Source organism: Oculina patagonica, chromosome 12, assembly GCF_052425735.1.
Source record: "Oculina patagonica isolate OP01 chromosome 12, crgOcupat, whole genome shotgun sequence".
NCBI lineage: Eukaryota > Metazoa > Cnidaria > Anthozoa > Scleractinia > Oculinidae > Oculina > Oculina patagonica.
Window position 1 is genome coordinate 3,780,463 of NC_135769.1, and position 21,512 is coordinate 3,801,974.

At 38.7% G+C, this 21,512-nt stretch overlaps 1 protein-coding gene across 3 annotated transcripts; it reads right to left on the minus strand.

Annotated features, from left to right (window-relative positions):
* Nucleotides 1–1,532: 1,532 nt before the first annotated feature.
* LOC144631446 (nucleosome assembly protein 1-like 4) lies at nucleotides 1,533–19,860 on the minus strand. 3 transcript variants are annotated; one of them, XM_078489873.1, is made up of 20 exons: nucleotides 19,769–19,860; nucleotides 16,954–17,024; nucleotides 16,249–16,301; nucleotides 15,761–15,807; nucleotides 15,098–15,146; nucleotides 14,820–14,912; nucleotides 14,046–14,174; nucleotides 13,330–13,420; nucleotides 13,136–13,209; nucleotides 10,955–11,059; nucleotides 9,690–9,740; nucleotides 9,484–9,572; nucleotides 8,481–8,551; nucleotides 5,181–5,264; nucleotides 4,583–4,605; nucleotides 4,382–4,456; nucleotides 3,952–3,990; nucleotides 3,332–3,367; nucleotides 3,024–3,077; nucleotides 1,533–2,405 (listed from the first exon to the last, which is right to left on the minus strand). In XM_078489873.1, the coding sequence occupies exons 2-20, from the start codon at nucleotides 17,018–17,020 to the stop codon at nucleotides 2,370–2,372; spliced, it is 1,266 nt and encodes a 421-aa protein (XP_078345999.1). In that variant the 5' UTR covers nucleotides 17,021–17,024; nucleotides 19,769–19,860; the 3' UTR covers nucleotides 1,533–2,369. The 3 variants fall into 3 exon arrangements, with proteins under 3 accessions (XP_078345999.1, XP_078346000.1, XP_078345998.1); XM_078489874.1 differs by having other exon boundaries at nucleotides 13,330–13,393; nucleotides 16,954–17,030; nucleotides 19,796–19,848; XM_078489872.1 differs by having other exon boundaries at nucleotides 16,954–17,030; nucleotides 19,796–19,848.
* Between the last annotated feature and the right edge of the window lie 1,652 nt (nucleotides 19,861–21,512).

Here is a 21,512-nt window from a genome sequence, read left to right on the forward strand (position 1 = left end):
TGCTTATCCACTGCATATCCACTTCATATCTACTGCGTATCCACTGCTTATCCACTGCATATCCACTGCTTATCCACTGCATATCCACTGCGTATCCACTGCTTATCGACTGCATATCCACTGCATATCCACTGCATATCCACTGCTTATCCACTGCATATCCACTGCGTATTCACTGCGTATTCACTGCTTATCCACTGCATATCCACTGCATATCCACTGCGTATCCACTGCTTATCCACTGCATATCCACTGCGTATGCACTGCTTATCCACTGCATATCCACTGCTTATCCACTGCATATCCACTGCATATGAACTGCTTATCCACTGCATATCCACTGCTTATCCACTGCATATCCACTGTGTATATCCACTGCGTATCCACTTCTTATCCACTGCGTATCCATTGCTTATCCAATGCGTATCCACTGCTTATCCACTGCTTATCCACTGCTTATCCACTGCGTATCCACTGCGTATCCACTGCGTATCCACTACGTATCCACTGCGTATCCACTGCTTATCCACTGTGTATCCATTGCGTATCCACTACGTATCCACTGCATATCCACTGCGTATCTACAGCTATCCATTGCGTATCGACTACTTATGCACTGCGTATCCACTGCTTGTCCACTGCTTATCCACTGCGTTTCTACTTCGTGTCCACTGCCTATTCACTGCGTATCCACTGCTTTTCCACTGCGTATCCCCTGTTTATCCACTGATTATCCACTGTGATCATTTTTTCACTCCACCTCGTATCTGTATATCCGGCACTGAGTATGAACGTATCAACTCTGAATTATATTAACCTTATCTACGAATTGGTGGTTCTTTTCCCCTCCGTATCCGCTTTTCGACATCGTATCCACGGCTTATCCGCATATCCACTGGGTATCCGTGCATCCACCTAGAATTATATTTACGTAATCTAATAATAGGTGGGTTTTTTCCACTGCGTATCCGCAAATGCACTCAGAATTATATTTCCCTCATCCAAGAATAGGTGGTTCTTTTTCCATTTCGTTTCCACTCAGAATTATATTTACCTCATGTAAGAATAGGTGATTGTTTTCCACTGCATATCCACTCAGAATTACATTTAGCTCATCTAAGAATAGGTGGTTCTTTTCCACTGCGTAACCACTAAGAATTATATTTTCCTTATCTACGGGTTGGTGGTTATTTTCCACGGGGGCATCCGCCTAAGTACTGTGAATTATACTTACCTTATCTAAATTGTATGACCCCTATTTAAATGGTGTTTTGCGTAGTTGACCCTTTGCAATCTTATCAGCGTCCCCCTCCCCCCTGCTGCACCTGTTTTGTTTGCGTCATAAACGGGACAAGAAGAAATGTATTACACCTACTTTTAGGTCCCCACAAAAAGAAAAACTCGAGCTCAATAGTCTTTTTAGTTGCTTCATCAATGCTTGAGGGAAAATCCTTTTTAATAATAGGTATTTAGACTGAGATCGTAGTGGGTAAAGAGCAGTAAAGAAGATACTGAGAAACAGCAAACTGCAATTTTTCCAAAAAGTGGCATCTTTTATTTTTCTCAATAGAGAGATGGCATTACAAAGCAAAATTATATTCTAGTTAAAAGGAAAGCGCCAGCATCCTTACATGCAATTAACGCATCAAATTTAACAACTCTAGAACTTTCATGCCATGTGAAGTGAAATATTCAATTCAGCATCCAAAATGGACGAAAATACTTGTCCCCGCCTCACATGAAGAACGCGTCCTTCCCAATTTGGTTGTTTCCGTTACAACATACTAGTTAACATGAAACCAGATTTTTGTAACGCCAGTGAAAATATAAATGGTAAAAGCACATCACTATTTCTAGACTCTGAGCAGTTGCTATTTTTCGTTTTTTTTTTTTTTTTTTTTTTTCATCGCTTCGTAAGAAAAGAAAAACAAGTTTTTGGTGTGGCCATTTCCATTGTGTATTACCCTCCGTCCTTGAGAATTTAGAAAAAAGAATAGAAATAGAAACTGCTCGTAGTTTGTTTATTTCTAAATGACTTCAAAAATCACTTCTAGAAAACCTCATGCAATGAGGATATGCAATTTTTCTTTACTTTCCAACAGTTAAGTTGAAAATCTGAGCCAACAAATAACCGTGTGGCCCTTTTTGCCATGAACAAGCAAAATTTTAAAAGCCTTTAGCTTGTGGTGTGAAGGAACTGTGCACACTGAGAACTAACAAAATCTGTTGTCGTGGTAACCGATTAAATGTAAAGGTGTGTCAGAATAAATAACAGTCCTTCCCAGGCCAGGTCACTAAGGTCATGTCAATCAAAACACGAGACTTGTCTACTGTTGTATCATCCGAAGTTTTCCTCAAAAAGAAAAATCTCAACTTTGTTTACATTCTTGTGGTTTGTCGCCATCCTAGAAAAGAAAAGATAGTCGTTTGAAATTGTCATAATTTAGACACACAAGATATGATACAAAAAAGTAAGATTTTTAACAAGGACCCTTGAGGGGGGTCGGGGGACGGGCGGTTGGGGGGGGGGGGGAAGGCTAGGGCTTTTTCAAAGATGCCCGAGATTTCCCAAAAAGTTGCTCGAAATTTCTAAAAACTTGCTTAAAAGTCGCTCTAAAATCCAATAAGGTCCTCAAAAGTTACAACAATCGAGAAGATACCGATGACGTCATGTTTGCTGACGCGTTTTAAATGCTGAATGATTTGAAAGTTCTTCGGAGAATTTCTAAAAATGCTCGGAAATGTTCGTATGGTCTTCGAACAACACTCGCAAAATCTTCGGAAATCTTCGGTCTTGAAATTGCAAAAAGGTTCCTCAAAAGATGTTGGAAAAGAAAAAGTTGCTCGAAAGATGACAAGTTCTCCAAAAGAAGCCAAGCATGTTGGGGGGGGGGGGAAATCCCCTCCCTACTTTCATACCATGTCACAAAGATTTGCAAACAACGGCTTAAAATCCCAGAACGGTTTGCAATCCAACTGATCCTTCCACAATCTAACCTAAAGTTTACTACAGTTTGACTTACCGGAGGTGGCTGGTAATCTGGGTCATCATCTTCTTCTTCATCACCCTCCCCTTCCTGGTGAACAAAAAAAATGACAACATAATTGGGTCAATACATTCATCACTAATAAGCAGAAATATCTTTCTACAAGACCACACCCTTAACATTACCCCAAACTCAACATTTCTCTAAAAGGTTTTTGACGAGCACTTTTTAAACTGTCAGTTATCAACTTGCATGCTAGCCTCTTGTTTGAGCAAATTACCATAACGTGGCCTGTGCGAGTTGTACATGATATTTAGGATTTATTTTTTTCAGCAGCAACTTACCTCGGCTTCTTCACCTTCCTCTTCTTCCTCTTCAAACTGAAATAACAAAAGAAAACAGTTAATTTTGAAGAGAAAACCTGTTTTAACCTGTTCCTAAAGAAAAAGAAATGGGGCAGTAAAGAATACTGGGGTCTTGAACATCTTTTAAATAACTTCTGGTGCTGTGTGACAGAAGACAAAGCTTAATAAAGAAGTTCACAGCTTTTTTTTAAACCATGACACCACAGGGACATTGTTTTGTTTTTTCCTAGGAATTTTGTAAAAACCTTTGGAATCCTGGAAAATAAATAAGCAAGTCCCTGCATCAGCTCTAAAAACCATCAAGAAAATTGCTTGGACCCTGGATAAATTTGCCAGCTTTCCTTTAAGGAAAAAATAGAAGGCAATACAGTTAACTCTCTCTGAAATTGACACCATTGGGACCAGCTCCAACTGTCCATTTTAGTGAGGTGTCCGTCTTATAGGGAGTTTAGTTACAGTAAAACAACTAAAAAACGGCAGGGACGGGACCAGCGCCAGGTGTCTGTATTAAAGAGGTGTCTGTTGAGAGAGAGTTGACTGTATGTACTTTATGTATAGGGATTAAGATAGATACTTTTAATTACAAAACAAAGACTAACCTCATCTTCAAGAGCTTCTCCAGTAAAGAACAGAACAGCCTGAGGAAATACATTGAAAACTTCTCATGAACAAATTACGAGAAATATATCGTCCCCCTCTCTAAACAAGTATGGTAAACTATCATTTTTTTCTCATAATTTGAGTGTAGTGATCAAATTCTTTCTGTAAAATGAAAACTGATCAATTTCTTTGTTTGAAAAATAAATTATCACTAAAAACGTGTACAAGCTAGTACTTTCACAGGAATTTTTAAGGAATTATATGGTATATACAAGGTCTTCCTGCTCCTAAACTAATATGGTGACCCCACTTTTTATTTCAAAATTTAAGTCCCCTTCAGGTAAACAACCAGTAGGCAAAGTTTGGTTGAAAATCTTTGCCCAGTTCTATTTCGAGGCAATGACCTTAATACTGTCAAATTGAATTTACCTTGGGGATAAATCTTTCTCTGAAGAAATGACCAATTTCAAAATCTGCTGACAAAAGAGCTTCTGTCTCTTCATCCTGTAAAAAAGGAGTTGTTTCAATTGCAGTAATAACAGAAAAATATATTTCAGAAATTTAAGTAGCTCATAAACAGCCAAAAAAGAAATATTTTAATTTGCAATAATATTTGCTTTGCTTACTTACCATGTCTGCTTCATCTTCAGGAACTGTCAAAAATAGATAATAAATAAAAATAAATTAATAAAATACATATATACAAGAATGTTACTACTATTAATGTTTCTTTAAATAGGTTAGCATTTTAGAACAAAAATGAGAATTAATTTTCGCAGTCACTTTCAGCACTTCATTATCCCAGTGTCCATAGCATAAAGGATCAAGGAGTACTGCTTAACAATTTGCTTTTACCCATTTAAACTCCATGTGGAGAAGGGCACCATGAGAGTTAAATGTACTTGTCTTGCCAACCCTCCAAGATTATTTTTTTGGCCATCAACTGCTCAAGTTTGGTCGCCAGTGAAAAATTTTAGTCGCTAATTCAAGCTCACGCTTTCAATCTTCTTTTAATTTTAGTCACCAGGCTGGCGAATTTGGTCCCAATTAAGTTGCCATGGTGACTAAAACGGTCTTAATGGTCTTGCCCACAACGACACCAATACTCAAACCCCAGCAGGGCACTTTATCCATCAGGCTAAGCATTAGGTCACTGCAGCTCCCACAATAGAAAATTATGTTTGAGAAGAGTTTTAAATAGAACTGACGAAGTTAAAACATAACTGACCTTCAGGAGGAGCAAAGAAGTTAAAGAAGGAATCATTTTTTATCGTCTTGCTGACAAATCTTGTCTGCCCTTTTCCTCCAGAACCTGTGGAAAAAAATTGCTCCTGTTAGAACTAAATTTAAGGTGATTCCTAAGTATTGCTTTGCGCATCCTTACTGCGCAAAATTTTACATGTAATTAGGGCGCGCACATAAACATAATGGTGATTCACAATTTTTAAGGAATAAAACCCAGCTTTACAGCCGGTTAATTGTTTAATAGCACACTATGAATTTAACCTTAAGGTGGTACATATGGCTGAAGCGCAAAAAAAATTTTTTCTCGCAGTTTGGCTTATATTGTACCTTTTGTGTAGTTATGTTGTTATTTTCGGAGTAGAGGCTCGCTGTCCGCTTTTTTTGGAGAAAGCGAAGATTAAAATTCGTTGTCAGGTCCGCCATTTTGAGCCGCCATTTTGAAATTTTGCGTGTTTACTCGCTTCCGGTCTCGCGAACTGCAGGATGCCATCGAAGCTACAGCAATGCAACAGGCATTGAAAGCTCAGTTAAATCTAAAACAACCAGTTATAACAACAGCGAATACCAATATATTCTCTCATAATACTTTAATATCTCAAATGGTGAAACTAAATATATAAACAACCCGTGCCGGGACATGGACACAATCACACAACGAAAAGCGTACCGCGACCAGCAAATAAAAGCTGACAAGTCAATTGAGAAATGTAAGTTTAGACCAGTTTATCTTGCAACTACTTACATGGCCATTTCGGCGAAAATAATTCCACCTTTATTAGAGTATCTTCATACGTATTACACCGCTTCTTATTAAAGCGTGAACACTTAAAATATGTCTGGAATGTTCTTTGTCTTTTAACCAATCACATGCGAGAACTTCAGACCGCAGAAACCACATGGGTTTCCATCGGTCACGGAACAATATTTGGTTCTCGTTTCGCTCCAATTTACAAGTAAACACACTAATTGTAATTCCTTCCTTTTTGAGAACATTCACTGCTCCACTGAAGAATAGGGTTGAGTGATTTTTTTTTATAGAAAAAATTGAAAAACCGATGCGCCCGACGCTACGATTTGCCCCAGTTGCCGCCAATTTTCAAAAATTGTAACGAATTCGTATCTGCAGTTACCGTTCGCCTGATGGCATGTTACAATTTGTACTGAGGTAAGCTTGCATTTTCCGGTTTTTATCTCACCCCAACTATTGTAGCAGACCTAAACACTGATAGAAGGAAGGTTTGTTTCTTCGATAACAGCGAAACGATAGCGGGAAGGAATAGCGAAAATCAAACGATTGAGCGATTGAGGTGTTTACTTTGCACCAATCACGCCAACATTTTGAATAATTTTCGTCTGGAGCCTTTGCAGTTTGCAGTCTTACGATCACGGAACCTCTAATTGCCTAAGGGTTGAAATCGTTTGCCGAAATAAATCGAATCCCTTGTTCTACCAAAAAGATTTACAATCAGTAACGAAAACTCCACAATTTTGTATTTTATATTCGGTTTATCGTGTTTACATCTTATGTCTAGACATGTCTACAACATACTGCATGCACTGAACCATGTCGTATATCGTCGCTAGAGAAACCGTCCTTTTTTTCTTTCAAAAATCCCTGAAACCATGTTCTGGATGTGGCCCTCGATACGAAAGAATAGCAGTTCTTTAAATTCTTAAAAAAGACAGTGCGTGTATCCTGAAACAAAATAAGAACTAAAGTTGCTCCGTGACCGATGGAAACTCATTTACTGTTTGTGGTTTCTGCGGTCTGAAGTTCTCGCATGTGATTGGCTAAACACAAACATTCCAGACATATTTTTTAGTGTTCACGCTTTTATAAGAAGGAGTGTAACCGCCAGATCGATCTTGGTTCGTTATGAATATATCCCCGGCCAATCCACAACTGAATGTCTTCGTGGGATGTTTTCTAGACGTGGGCTTTTAAGCTAAAATCGAATGTTGATTAGGCCACAACAGCAAAGAATAAACTTCACGTACTACACGAAAAAACGGTTCGGAAACATCTTTGAATTCTTTCCAGCTAATGAAGCATTCGAACCAGCCAGAATACTTTTCATCTTGTCGCGATCGATCGTACGAAAATTATACGCGCCTCCAACTCCTTTTGTGTGTGCTGTAAACACAAGAGAACGCCACTGTTGTCGCAGAATATTTCGCTTATCCTTCACAGACTATTTTCATCGAAAAAATTACAAGATTATAGGCTGAAAAACAGCAGAACTTGAATCGCCACGGCGAAGCATCTAAATACCCTTGCGTGTGCACTCGATATGTTCACTCGAACACGCGCGATGCTTATGCGTAATGGCAAGTGCGCATTGTTACCGCTGACAAAAGGATCGCAGTGCCATTGTTTATGGCGGTTGCTAGGGACTCTCCTTTTGTTTCTCTCGAGGACACGTAGCACACTCGAAATACGTCATTTTCTTCGTTTCTTCCACGAAATACGTGACCCAGAAGCCAATGCAGCATGGACAACCGAAAACAAACATGGCGGACAAGAATTGTGCGAACGAAGCCACAAAAACAGGCAAAATTCGACGGATTCTCAGCATGTGTGAGATGAAAATAGAAATATTTTCCATGCGTTTTATTGAATTCTTGTGAAATTTGGCAGAGTTAATACACACAAATGGAGCTAAGTTTCCTGACTTAGCCGACATTTTTCGTAGCATCGGATCGATATTATGCCCGATTATGATATGACACGTGACTGGTTTAGAGATGGTCGATTATTTTCCGTAGGAATAACAACTGGATGTCGGCTAAGTCACAGAAGAATTGTTTTTATACAGGTATTTGATAGTACAAAGAAGAAAGCTATTCAAAGAAAAGAAATGGAGAAAATAAAGTAATTATTATTTTGCGTGACATTTTAAGGTGTCAATTTTCACACCTTTATGACCGGAAATCGAAAAATTTGAATTCAAATTTGAATTCTACGGTGAAAAATACTATAGAATAGTGAATTTAGGGATTTAAACAAAGTTAATAAAATATCTTAAAATGGGCTCTTTTTAGACGCATTTTAGCCATATGTACCACCTTAACTAGCTCCACTAACAATCAGCATTAATAACTATTTTCTTCAAACAATATGAATACAAAATCAAGCAAACAGATCACAAGATTATTAAGAAAAAAATGATCACCAAATGAGAATTCTCCTAACTATTACTGTAAGAAATGTAATGATACAAGTAGCGAGAGTCTGTATGTTGACGTCAGGGCTTAATTAATTCTTATGAGTTTAGAATCTTACCCTTTTTCTTCTGTTTTTTCTTTACAACTTTCTGTGTTATGTTCTTGCCTTTCTTCCATTCAATATGACAACTACAAAAACAAGCACAAAGGGTCACTCTCTATTAAAATTTTATTACAATGAAGTGTATTAAATGGCTTAAGGGTGTGAGAACATGGTTTAACCATGCAGAAAATAAACTCCAGTGAAAAATGGTTAAGACTGTGTGATTGGGCCTAGTAGTGGCCCACCAGCAGGGATGTCGCTAAGGGCAGACTGCTGGCTAATTTGAAATAGAACTTAAATCTGGCAGAAATTTCACATGAAAAAAAAAAATTAGGTAAAGTGTTAGAGCTGCCTGGAGGCCAGAAAAGCCAGCTGGGCTTGTTGACGAGCCAGCTTAGTGTTTCCCTAGCAACATCCCTGCACCAGGCCAGAGGCTTATCCCGTTACCATAGCATTAAGTGACTACGGGTATCTCTACTCCACCCTGGATGGGATGCTAGTCCATCACAGGGTTACCCCCAGCTTTTTAATCACTGGTACCCCTTTATACACCTGACTGGAAAGAGGCAGAGTTAAGTGTCCTGCCCAAGAACACAACACAAGGACCTGGCCAGGGCTTGGAACCTGGACCACTCAATCCATTGTCCAGGGCACTAACCATTAGGCCACCATGCCTCCCATAATAAACTCCAGTACTGTTGCAAAAACTATTAATCATCCTGGGTGAAGAGAGGCACTAAAGTATTTTGCCATTAAACTCATCGCTAATGAAAAAATCTGCAGCGAGTGATCCAACAGATCGGCAAACAGTACTTTGCAAAGCAAGCAAGGCAATAATGCGAAGACAATGCTGATAGCAAACACAACAAAGGGAGGCCCCTGCAAAGCCCCAAGGGCCGCCCCAAAGGCCATGTGCAGCAAAGGCAGAGACCGCTGGCAAGCTCCGCTCGAGTTTAACTTTGCCTAAATTATATTTAGCTACGTAAATATTTAGCCACATAGAATACAATATGATTACCCTGATGTGCTGATAATCTCTGGTCCCTCAAATGAAAACGGATCATCCTCATCTGGCTCACATTTCATTTTATAACTCTTGGTCAAAACCTGAAAACAATTAAGAATTGTCAACTTTAGAGCCACTGAGAAGAATTAGTGTGATGGCAAACAAAGTCAGGCCAATGTAGCAAGCACTAAATGTAAGGGAGAAAGAGTTTAACTCACGCTATTTGTAAAGGAAGGATTTGGTGAGAAGTGGAATTCCAGCACAAAACCCTGAAAAACAGAAAAAAAAAGGTCAGATAACAATAGTTCTTACAGCTGGTCCTAACAAATTACTAGTCACCTAATAGAGCAGTTTTCAATTGAGTGTCGTAAAACCAAAACCAAGGTAATCACTCTGGCCAATCACAAAGGACACAGAGAATCCGGTCAACCAATCAAAACGCGAAGTAATTAAATACAAGAAGCTGGCACAAGGCTCGGGAAAACCTGTGCGAGCAAGTCACGATTGGTTTTGGTCTTACTTCAGATTGACTGAGAAAGTGGTGCAAGTTTTTTGGGCCAATCACTAAGTGTAGTAATGCAAATCCAAAGCAAATGCGAATGAATTACTTTTGACAGTCAAGTGAAAACCGCTCTAGAGAAGTAAATTTAAGTCTGTTATTGTTATGAAAAGGGTGGGGAGAGAGGGGGTTGAGAGGAGTTTATTTAGAGTATCTTTCCAAATGGATGATACTTTTTTATAAGCTTATATGAAAACACTCATATTGGTGTGTACTATACAAACTCTCGTGACTTTACAATAGGCCATTTCCGAGTTACCCTTTGCCTCTGTTTCAAAACGAGTCTAAGTGCGAAACCATTCATATGAAAATGAGTTTCACCTACACGTCTATTTTCATGCAAATCAACTCATTTTCAAATGTAGTTTATGGTTTCGCACGTAGACTCGGTTTGAAACAGAGGCAAAGGGTAACTCGGAAATGGCCTAGTTTAACTACAGTCGAATCCCAATAACTCAAACCTTCAAGGGAAATCGAAAAAGGTTCGAGATATCGGGAGTTCGAGTTATCGAGGGTAAAATTAGTAAGAAAATGACCTGACGGGGAATCGAAAAAGATTCGAGTTAACGGGAGTTCGAGTTACTGAGGGTTCGAGTTATCGGGATTCAACTGTACTAACAAGTTGGTTGCACTGTGTGATCACAAGACCTTCAGATTGTGAGCTATAAACAGGCTACATTACATCATAATGATAGTAATTGAAAAATCTCAAAATTTCCAAGTAAAACTATTTTATGAGTTAAGGCGGCAAAATACGAGATACAAAAACTCTCAACCTGTCGCGCAACATTTTTGCATTGCCAGTTGAACGAGTTGTTGCCAGTATTTCTACTGCGTGCTCAACTTGTCTCTCGTATTTCGCCGCCTTTACAAGCACTTGTCAGCATAAGTTTGCCACACTTAAAAACTCTTATTTGCACAAACCATTGGTGTGGGTTGAGGGTACTGTGTTGTGTCGACATTGCTGTCCGGTCCAGTGAAAATTACTCTGATATCAAGAAGATGCTTCAAAATTGGTTCATCATGTTCCTAAACAAGAACAATTAACAACTATAAGTTGATAGTCTTTTTACAGTCAAAAAAATTATCTTAATTGGCCTTAAGTATAAAAACCCATTCACACAGAAGTTTACTGGCACAGAAAACTTTGTTTAGGAAAAGAATGTATAAAGGAAACAACATGATAAAAATAGTTTTGAGAAACAAGAACTATGAAGATACACTCACTGTTATAATAGATAGATAGATAGATAGATAGATAGATAGATAGATAGATAGATAGATAGATAGATAGATAGATAGATAGATAGATAGATAGATAGATAGATAGATAGATAGATAGATAGATAGATAGATAGATAGATAGATAGATAGATACTTATTAGCGTGAAATAATCTAGCTTTACGGCTAGTTTAATCAAAATAACCTTTAAACCACAAAAGTAAGGTATGAAATCAAGATGTAAATAAACAGCAACTGGCAATGATTTTCAGAAAATTAATTTCCTTCCAAAGTAAAACAGTACTGTCAAACTTGAAAATGTCAGCCTGATGTTTTCAAGTTTCAGGCCACTTCTTTCCTAGTCCAGTCTGATTCGAAAAAAGCTAAAAAGCAACTGACGAAGGATCCATGTTTGGTTCCGAAACCGATCTGCACTACAAGCTTAAAAACAGACTACCTAAACCATGTTTTAATAACAATTTTCAGGACTTGTAAAGTATGTTTTGGCAAGGCCAGGCCTACTATGACCACTATGAGTGGATTTACAATTCAGACCAACATGCACCTTCACAGGATTTTTAAAGTGCAGTACATCTTGGTAAAACTGCCCCATTAAGTGTTAGTTTTGAGAATTTCAATTGTGGTATACCAGTAAATCAAAACAAAATCCCTTAAGGCCGCAAAATACGAGATAAAAAACCCTCAACTTATCACGCAACATTGTTGCATTGCCAGTTGAATGAGTTGTTACCCGTAATTCTACCGTGCGCTCAACTTGTCTTGCAACAAATTTTAGTGCTGCAAATTGCAGCAACATGTTGCACAAAGTAAAACCGAGTTCCACTTTTTGCAACAATTTTTTTCAACTTGCAACACCAAAATTTGTTGCGAGACAAGTTGAGCGCGCAGTAGAAATACGTGCAACAACTCGTTCAACTGGCAATGCAACAATGTTTGGACTGGGACGAGATGGTCGAGGCGGACGGACGTGTTTTTCGCTAGAGCGCCTGCCTCCGAAGAACCAGAAAATGGAGGAAAACCTGGAAAATCAATTATATAATGCCAGGTAAGAAACGGCACCGAACGAGAAATAGAAGCGGAGAGGCATCAAGTGAAGAAACCCTGCGGCGAAAAGAAAACATCCACAGATACGAGCCACGAGGGCCGGCACCACAACAGAAGGACCGGAACTACGAAAAAAGGGAGGAGAAAGAAGATAGGAAAAGAGAAAAAGAAAGAGACGAAAAAACGCGACGAAAAAAAGAAAGTAAGGGGAAGAGGAGAGAAACCGCGATCCAGGGAGACAAGGGGAGAGGGAAAGGGGAGAGTAGGAGGGAGGAGAGGGAAGTGGGAAGGGAGAGGAAGAGGAGGAAAGTGAAAGCGAGAGACCAGAAGAAGAGAGAGAGAGGGGGAGGGGAATAGAAGAAAAGGGAAGGGAAAAGAGAGTGAGGAAGGATAGAGAATGGGGGAAGGGAGGAGAAAAGGAGGGGAAGGTGACAAGGGGGAAGAGGAAAGAGAGTAGAAAAGGAAGGGGAGGGGAGAGGAGTTATGGAAGAAGAAAAATAGAGAGATCTTGTGTAGATTGTTTTTTTTTTTTTTTTTGTTATTTATAAAAGTAATAATTTTAAATTATTTTTTTTTTTTTATTCCAATCACTATGTAATGCTAAGTGTGTAAATATCAATAAAGGAAAAAATTAAAAAAAAAAAAAAAAAAACAATGTTTCGCGACAAGTTGAGGGTTTTTGTTTCTTGTATTTCGCCGCCTTTAGTTGAAGATTTTCTTTAAATCTATTACCTGTCTGCTCGACAGTAGTATTGATATTGTAAGGAGAGAAAAGACGTTGATCACCTTTAAAAATATACAACAACAACAACACAGACCTGGATCATGTCTGCTAACATGTCGACGTTCTTCAAGGCTGTCAACCAAAACTCTGGAATGCCCTTAACATCATCTGATTTACAAAAAAAAATGACTAAGTATCGACAAAAACTTAAAAAGTAATGTTTGCGAACACTGGAAAACAATGCTAAACCTCGCACACATTACAGTTAATCTTTTAACTAATCTGCACCTGGTAATTCTGATGTTTCAAGCTTCTCTTCATCCTCTATTTTAGCTTTTTCTTTCACTTCATCCTGCCGGGAAGAGAGATTTTTGTCCAGCTGAAATTTACAAACCTTGATGTAAAGTTCTAGTGTGTATTAACCTGGAGAGAATGTGTACGGACACTGTTTAAATGTATTTCTTAGTAAGGCAATGCAAACTATACCAGACCATTTTCAGCTGGTTTTACAACCCTATGCTAGACTAGATACCAAAAATCCCTACCCTATCCCAGACTTGCTTCTTTTTAGAACTGCATCACTATAAGTGTTTTTAATGGAAAACCATCTGTCAACAACCTTGTCACAATGATTTTATTCATGTCTAGGGAAGCCTCTTGCTCTTCGGAGTTTCTATTCCTCTTCTGGACTTCTTCATACCACTGATCAGTTTCTCGGCAAATGATACCCTATTTCTATACCCTATCCCAGACTAAACTCCTTGAATACCATACCCTTCACAGTGGCACATACCTATATAGCTCATATGTGGGAGCCCCCCCTCCACCCGGGTGTCATCATCAATCGTATTATGCAGGTGTCCGGAGTGAACTGTCCATATTATAGGTGTCCATAAGGAGAGGTTCGACTGTATTAAGGAAGTCTTTGTAACAAACTTGCTCCAAATTAATTCATTATGAGAAAAACTTGTGTTAACCTTGTAAAAAAAAATTAGTAAACTTACGGACAGCTGTGACACATCTTCCTCGCCTTTTTCCTCTTTGTTGTCATTTTCCTCTTCTTCTTCTTCATCACTTTGCCACTGACATTCCTCGTCTGTGGGCTCAACATGTCCATTTATAATGTTCCGACGCTATAAAAAAAAAACAATTTGGTATAAAATAAGGCCAGGTTTACTCTAAAAGTTTGTTTCCTTTTATTTCACAATTCCCCCCTCCCCCACCTTCTTCAAACATTTTAATTTATGGTGAATAAAATGTTTTTGGTGACAACACTTAAGCCCCAATATCTATATATGCAAATTATCTTGCCTGATCTCCATACATTTTCTTATAATATAAGTTGGGAGAATTTGTTAAAAGTATAAAGCCAAATTTTGATACTGTTGGTGATCATTTTATTAATCCTCATAACCTTTTCTCTTGATGAAGTATTGAAAGTGTGAGGAGAAATTTGATGTTGGTCACTTTTGGGAGAGCAGCCAAACTGACAAAATGCATTTCTCACTTGTACCTTTGTACTAAGCTCTCAAACTGGAAACAATGTAAACTTCACCAAAAAAATAATTATTTTATAAACTCATATTATACATACCCTGCTATATTAAAAACTAGAATGGTATTGTTTGTTTTGTTGTGTGTTTTTTGTTTTTTTTTTAAAATTTTTTTTTTTTTTTTTTTTTTTTTTTCTTTTTTTTTTCTCCCCCCCCTCTCCCCCCCGCATAATTATTATTTGATAACATTGTGCAAAGACTAGATAAGTTAAATTTATGACTTACCTTTTCAAATAATGGCTTGAACTTCTCCGCAAATTCACACTCAAGGGTATGTACTCGCTCGTAGAACAAGCCTTCTACTTTGCAACATTCAACCTGTCAAAGAACAGGAAAACTTAATGCAAAATTACTATGAGAGATGTTAGATGAAATCACACACTCAGTATTATTGTCTTTGCTAAAACGAAAATGAAAAAGTAAAATAATAAATAAATTTGAAGCAATAAATCTTTAAAACTGCTCTGTTTATTGACAAATTTCTGATAAATTAATAAACTGACCTGTATATTTTTTAAAGCTTTTATTCTTCTTTTCACTGGTTTGGGTAAACTAAAAACAAACAAATAAACAAAAGTTTTGGTTTTGAATCATAGACGTTTACAAGGAATATCCAATATGACAAGTTCTTATGACCCTTTGTAAGTACACTGTAACTGTAACCTTAGTAGGTGAAGAAACAATGTAATAAATGCGGTTGAATGTAATTTAAGCTAAGTTAAACGCGAAACATGCTGGTCAGCAGCTTACCCGTGTTTTGGTCATGCGTAGTGGGAGGGGGGTCTGCTGGGGGTCGCGTGGTTTTACAGCTCGGCTTCTGAGGTCAGCTCATTTTCATGTGCGCTTTTGCTGTTCGACTGTCTTTGGCGTTTTCTCCCTGCCCTCCCTCCCTCTCTGGTAAGTATGAGGTAAGTATCATGGTTCCACTGTGTATGCAGTGTGTATTGTGTATTGTAAGTAGCATTGTAAGTAGTCACTGTGTGCATGTTGTGTTGTAAGTAGTGTTCTTTGTGTTGCAATAAATAAATTAATAATAATAAAAAAAAAAAGTTCTTATGACCCACAAATGAAGTGCCAGGTTTTTTTTAATAAAGTATTACATTTCCACTTTTCAAAAAAGAAATGTATGGTGTGCAGTTTAAAATAAAGATTCTATGTCATAGTACCTCTGTATGTAACCTGACTGCTGTCCAATCATCCTGCTAAGGCCACCCTATAATAAAAACAAAAACACATAACTATAAACTCCTTTATCAAAAAAAAAAAATCACTTGCTTTAATCCTCTTTGAATTGTATTCCAAATAATCCAGTTACTATTACTAATTATATAGCTGTTAGTAAATCCTATATTGCCAGTGCAACCATTTTTCCTTAATTTCTCGGACCTGTCCAATTTGGGATTAAATTTGAATACTGTAGTTTCAATATTTAGGACTTTCCGGTTAAATGTACAAATTGTCCAATTTAAGAAAAATTGGACAGTTTTGTCTCAGCCGATCAAATCCAACAAAAAACATGTGACAGATATTAGCCAATAAGCGCAAAGGATAGCATCAGCCCTGTAAACTAGAATTTTTTTATCTAAATATTTCCAAATTGGACAGCATGTAGTCCAATTACCGGTACGTATACTTATCATCTGGACATACAAACCTGCAATGCTGCTAAGAGTTGGGGATTTTGCATGAGCTGGGCAGCAGTATCATCTAAAACATAAGAGAGCACAATTTAGTGGAATGTATGATTTAAACAGTAGAATTTGCTACTGTAAGTACAATTCATTAAACTCTTTACCAACAGATCAGCTTGGGAGCTGGTGCCTTAGAATTGGTGGAGCTGGGTAACATGTAGCACAGGAAAGGGGATATCCATGGCAACCTTGCAAGCAGGGAAAAGTCCCCCTCCCAGGGAAAAGAGGTACTGTGAAGGAGAAAAGTGTCTTGCCCAAGAGTGTAACACAATGATCCTGGCCAGGGCTTGTTGTTGGACTGCTCGACAGGGATCAATACTCAATCTAGAGCCTGAGGAGGGGGATAGGGGGATCAGAACCTCCCCTCCCCCCCTTACTCCTGACCAGCTTCGCATATTTTTTACTCCCACCCCCACCCCTTTCCGTAGCTGATTTTTCTTTGTCCCATATCCATTAAGAACTAAAACGAAATGTTGCAAAATTTTAATCATTTTCTCCCAGTTCCCGCCACCTTCGGAATCCTGCTTCCCGCCCTTCCAACTCCTGATTCCCGCCCCTTTTCCTTTTTTCCAAGGCTCCAGCCCCCCTTGTCCCCCTCCATGAGCCTAGGACACTAACCATTAGGCCATCACATGTTCTGCTTGCGATGCTATACTAGTTATACTTACTTGGGGGTGAACTACCCATTTGATCTCCTTCACTTCCAGACAGATCGTCCTGCATGGGGTCAGACATGATGGTGCTGCTGATAGAAGGATATCAGTGATGTTAAAAATCAGGGAAGCATGTCCGGCAAAGTCACCCATAACCAAAACATTTTTTTAATGTACAGTTAAATAGCAGGCTCTGTGTTACCTTCTTTTTACTTTGTAATCTGGACTAAGACAGTTTCTAATAAAATTAAAGTCCTTAAGAAATAACATTAGCGACAAATCCATACCAATTAAGAAAGAGGGTGTTGTAAAGTAACTTAAGTAAGAAAAGCTTGTATAAAGGCCTTCCAAGGGGGGTGGCTGTGTCACGATGTTGCATGTTTCTCAGAATCAATGCCGCCTAGCCAACAGCTGTAAATGTCGCTGTCGTTTTCCCCTTTTGTTTTGCCATCACATTGTGTCGCTGTTTGATTACAGTGCTGTAATGATGTCACTTGTCGCTGTTAAAATGATCCTGTGTTGCCAGTATTCAGGGTCGTGTCCATTGTCGCTTTTACCCCTTGAAAGGCCTCTGTGTAAGGAAACTTACACAAGTATGCGAGGGACCGGGCAACCAAAATTTGAGAGTTTATTACTTGCCTAAAGGGCAAGTTAGAATTCAGGTGAAAGTGAGTGGCTACAGCCTTCCCACACCACCCCCTCCCTAAATCTGCCTACAAATGTTGATATCCCACAGGGCATACAGTAGCTGTATCAATGCTTCCTTTTCCTTTTTGGGATATTTGACATGAAGATGTCCATTATACAGCTATTTCCGTTAACGTTGTCCGGATCAAAGCTAAAAGACAAGACTGAAAGGCAGTATGGGTAGAAGAAGAGAGCAACTGCACGTGCTGAATACTAAAATTTATAGTGACATGACAAAGGTGAATTTGCACGTTTTCTATTTATTTATTTAGTTATGTGAAACAAGGTGCTTTTAGTCCCACTGAATTTTAGAAGAATTTTCAAAAGTCAAAACTAAACGACTGAAAGTAAAGCTACAGAAAGGCCTCCTGAGAGGAAAAACAAACTTGTGAATTCTCCATGTGCGAAATACAAATTTGTATATTTAATGAAGCTTATATGCAAATTTGTAGTGAATACCCAGAACGCCATACAGTATTGCCTTTTTGCTTTAAGCTTTGACCCGACAACGTTTATTGAAATAGCTGTATACACTGTATGCCAAGACAACAAAAACGAAACACACATAAAAACATGTCAGTGATAACCCTCCTTAAACATATCAAAGTCATTTGTCGAGGGAATTTATTGCCGTTTTCAAAGACATGCGAACTCTGAAATTCAAGACCCAATGTAATGATGTTTTTTGCTGCTGTCAATCATAATTTTGGTGACAGCCAACAGAGTGTAAACCATTGGTTGAGGTTTGAATTTCAGAGTTTGCATGTCTTAACCACAATGAGCTGTCAGTGCAAAAAGATCTAATTTTGTACAAAGATTTTTGACCTACCCTGCAGGATAATATTATAATAATAATATTTCAAGTACAAAGTTGCATTATTGTAGCTTGAAGGAGTAACATAGCAAATAAAGTATTCATAGCTAATTGATGGGTTGTATGTTAACCCGGCGTGCCCAATCGATGAAAATCGATCATCGGAAACCAATCGATATAATCAATATAATCGATAAAAATCAATCGAATATCTTCCCGATAAATCGATACTCACATTCACGTCCCTTTTTTCGATCCGATTATCGATTACGGGACTTTTCATTGCACATGTGCGTTACGCCCTCACAGTAGAGCGAAGTCGCAACAAAGCACGAAATGAACGTAATATATATAATACAGGCATTGTGAAGGGCTACCCGAGTGCCCTTCAGAGACGGCGGTCTCCCTGAGAAAAGGGACAGGGGGAGCTGACGATCCGTGTCTGTTCACATCAGAGAATGGAGGGAGAGGAGCCACAATCACGGGTAACTGACAACCGAGATAACACACTTTCAAGCTATACACATTTAAGCAGCAATTGCACAACAAATCACGTGAAGAGGAAAAAATACAATACTGTAGGTATCAATGAACGCACGTTCGAAATCTATAACGATTGCAACTGACAATCATTAGGCGTGACATTGATAAATCGATAAATCGATACTCACTGGCTTTTCTCGATATATCATCGTTGCTTCGTTTCGATCTCGTTTTTCGATTCGAATTCATCGATTGGGTACGCCGGGATGTTAATGATGCTTATTAATCGACTGTTTGTTTAGACCTTCTTAAACTGACCAAAGGCGGGAACAGCAAAAAATTAGGTTATTTTTGTGAAAAGAAAAGATTGGTTACCTTTTACCGATAAATATAGAATTTTAAAAAGGCACAACAGCAACCAAACAAACAAACTACTGCAGAAAAAAGCTTAAGTCCAAACTTATTATATCTTTTGGTGTCCTATTTCAATGATTACATAAACGCACAAGTAAATTTCGCTGTCGCATGTACCTATAAAGCTTATCTTGTACAGTACCTTGAAAATGACAGATAGCGTGAATTTGCAGTTACAAAGTAAATTCCAAACAGATTTAGCTGAAAGAGGCAAGGTTTGTCATTTTCAAGAAATAAAATGTATGCAATAATATTCAATCAACGTCTCGCGATGCTGAAAAATACCTAAGTGGCCAATGCAATTAATTGCAAGAGAGAACTTGAACATTCGGTACAAGCGCCTTAATTCAAACGGAAATAGGCTTCAGCGGCTAAATATTTCGTTTCCACACTGACAAATAGTTGAAGTAAGTTGTTAATCCATCATCGAAGCTTACCTTTTGGGGTATAGTTATTTACGTCAAAATTTTCTCCGGTTTTCGCAGAGTAATCCTTGCAAAACCACGAGGTGAAGAAATCCCCCGCGCCAGCGATAAAATGAAATACTCGGCCAGCGCTAAAAATGGCAAAAAAAGACTGGGACGAATAAAAGGGCGGTTTGCGGGAGCAATCCCGCGAGCTCCCGCCAAGGGTAGCCGCCAAGTGTGGCCCCATTAGGGGTTTTAGGGATACGGGATATTTGGGGAAAATTATAGGGATACAGGATATTAAGAAAAGAGATTGTGGGATATCGAACAAATGGGAATTAATGGGAATTAATGGGATACGGGATATTTAGGCCAAAAATTAATGGGATACGGGATACTCGGATCCCCCCTCCTAATGGGGCCTCCCAAGTCGACTCTCTCTAAAACGGACTCCGTCGGGATCGGCTCCAACAGTCCTTTAAAGAGAGGTGTCCGTCTTATAGGGAGTTTACTTACAGTAAAATGACTGAAAAATGGCAGGTAAGGGAACACTAGGTGTCCGTCTTAAAGAAGTCTCGGTCTCCTTATTGATAGCCTGTGTACAGCCGTCCCACAGCCGGTATCAGGTCGTTTCGCCGGATGAACCATTCGCCCGATTTCTTAGTCGATTCGCCCGAAGAAAAAGTCGATTCGCCTGGACCAAGAGTCGATTCGCCCGGACTAAGAGTCGATTCGCCCGGACTAATAAAATCCAGGTTAATCAAGTATGTTTTGTTGGCTTAACTTAATCAAACATATAGCATGCAACGTTCCTAATCTTTTGCGCTGCCAGTAAATCGTTAAGTTCAATTTAGCGTTTACAAACGCTGCCCATGGATACATCTATTTATCACGCCAGACACTTCGACTTATCAGACTAATGAACTTTCTTTGTCCAGAAAGTCACAAGTATAAACAATAGAGAAGTCGATAACAAAGCTGAAAAAAAAAGAAGAAACTCAAACTGAACTTTTTTGAAATAAAAAGAACTGACTGCGTTTAACAAAATAAAGCAAAATTATGGCAAAGTAGACCTTAGTCTGTGCGCTGTTAAACTTTACTTTATGTTTACTTGTTCGCTTCGGCGAAACCTAATATAAACAAGAAGCTCGTAGAGCTTAAAACTGCGCTGGTCACGTGCGTCGAATTTACGTTGGCCAATTTCCAATGCCACGTTTTTTCTTGGTATTTACGTACGTTACACGCACGTAGCGATCGTGAGTGTTTTCAAAAAAGTTGAACTGAGTTCAACTTTTTTCGCGGCTGTCTGCGGTTACGCAGCGATTTACCCAATCATACTTTTGAATTTTGTCACATGACAACACTTACCACGTGGAAAAACATTTTGTTTTAAATCGTCGTCGATTTACATGGGGAAACATTCAGATGTAGAAGCACTTCTCATCGAGAAAGTCCGAACATTTCCAGCAATAATCTATAGAACTGACTACAGAACCAAATTACACGAACGCAGTAGTGAAAGAAAACGCCTGGCCTCAGATCACAAAGCTCAAAGCCGGATTTCCGGCTTTGAGCCGGAAATCCGGGAACGTCGCCTCAAATCTTTTTTTACTTGATGGTGTCTTTCGGAAGTATTAAATTGCCTCTTGGTCATATTCACGCATTTCTTTTACTAGCGTGTGGTACAAAGTGGTTTCATGGCCTTAACCGCAGACAGCCGCGAAAAAGTTGAACTCGGTTGAACTTTTTTGAAGACACTCGCGATCGCT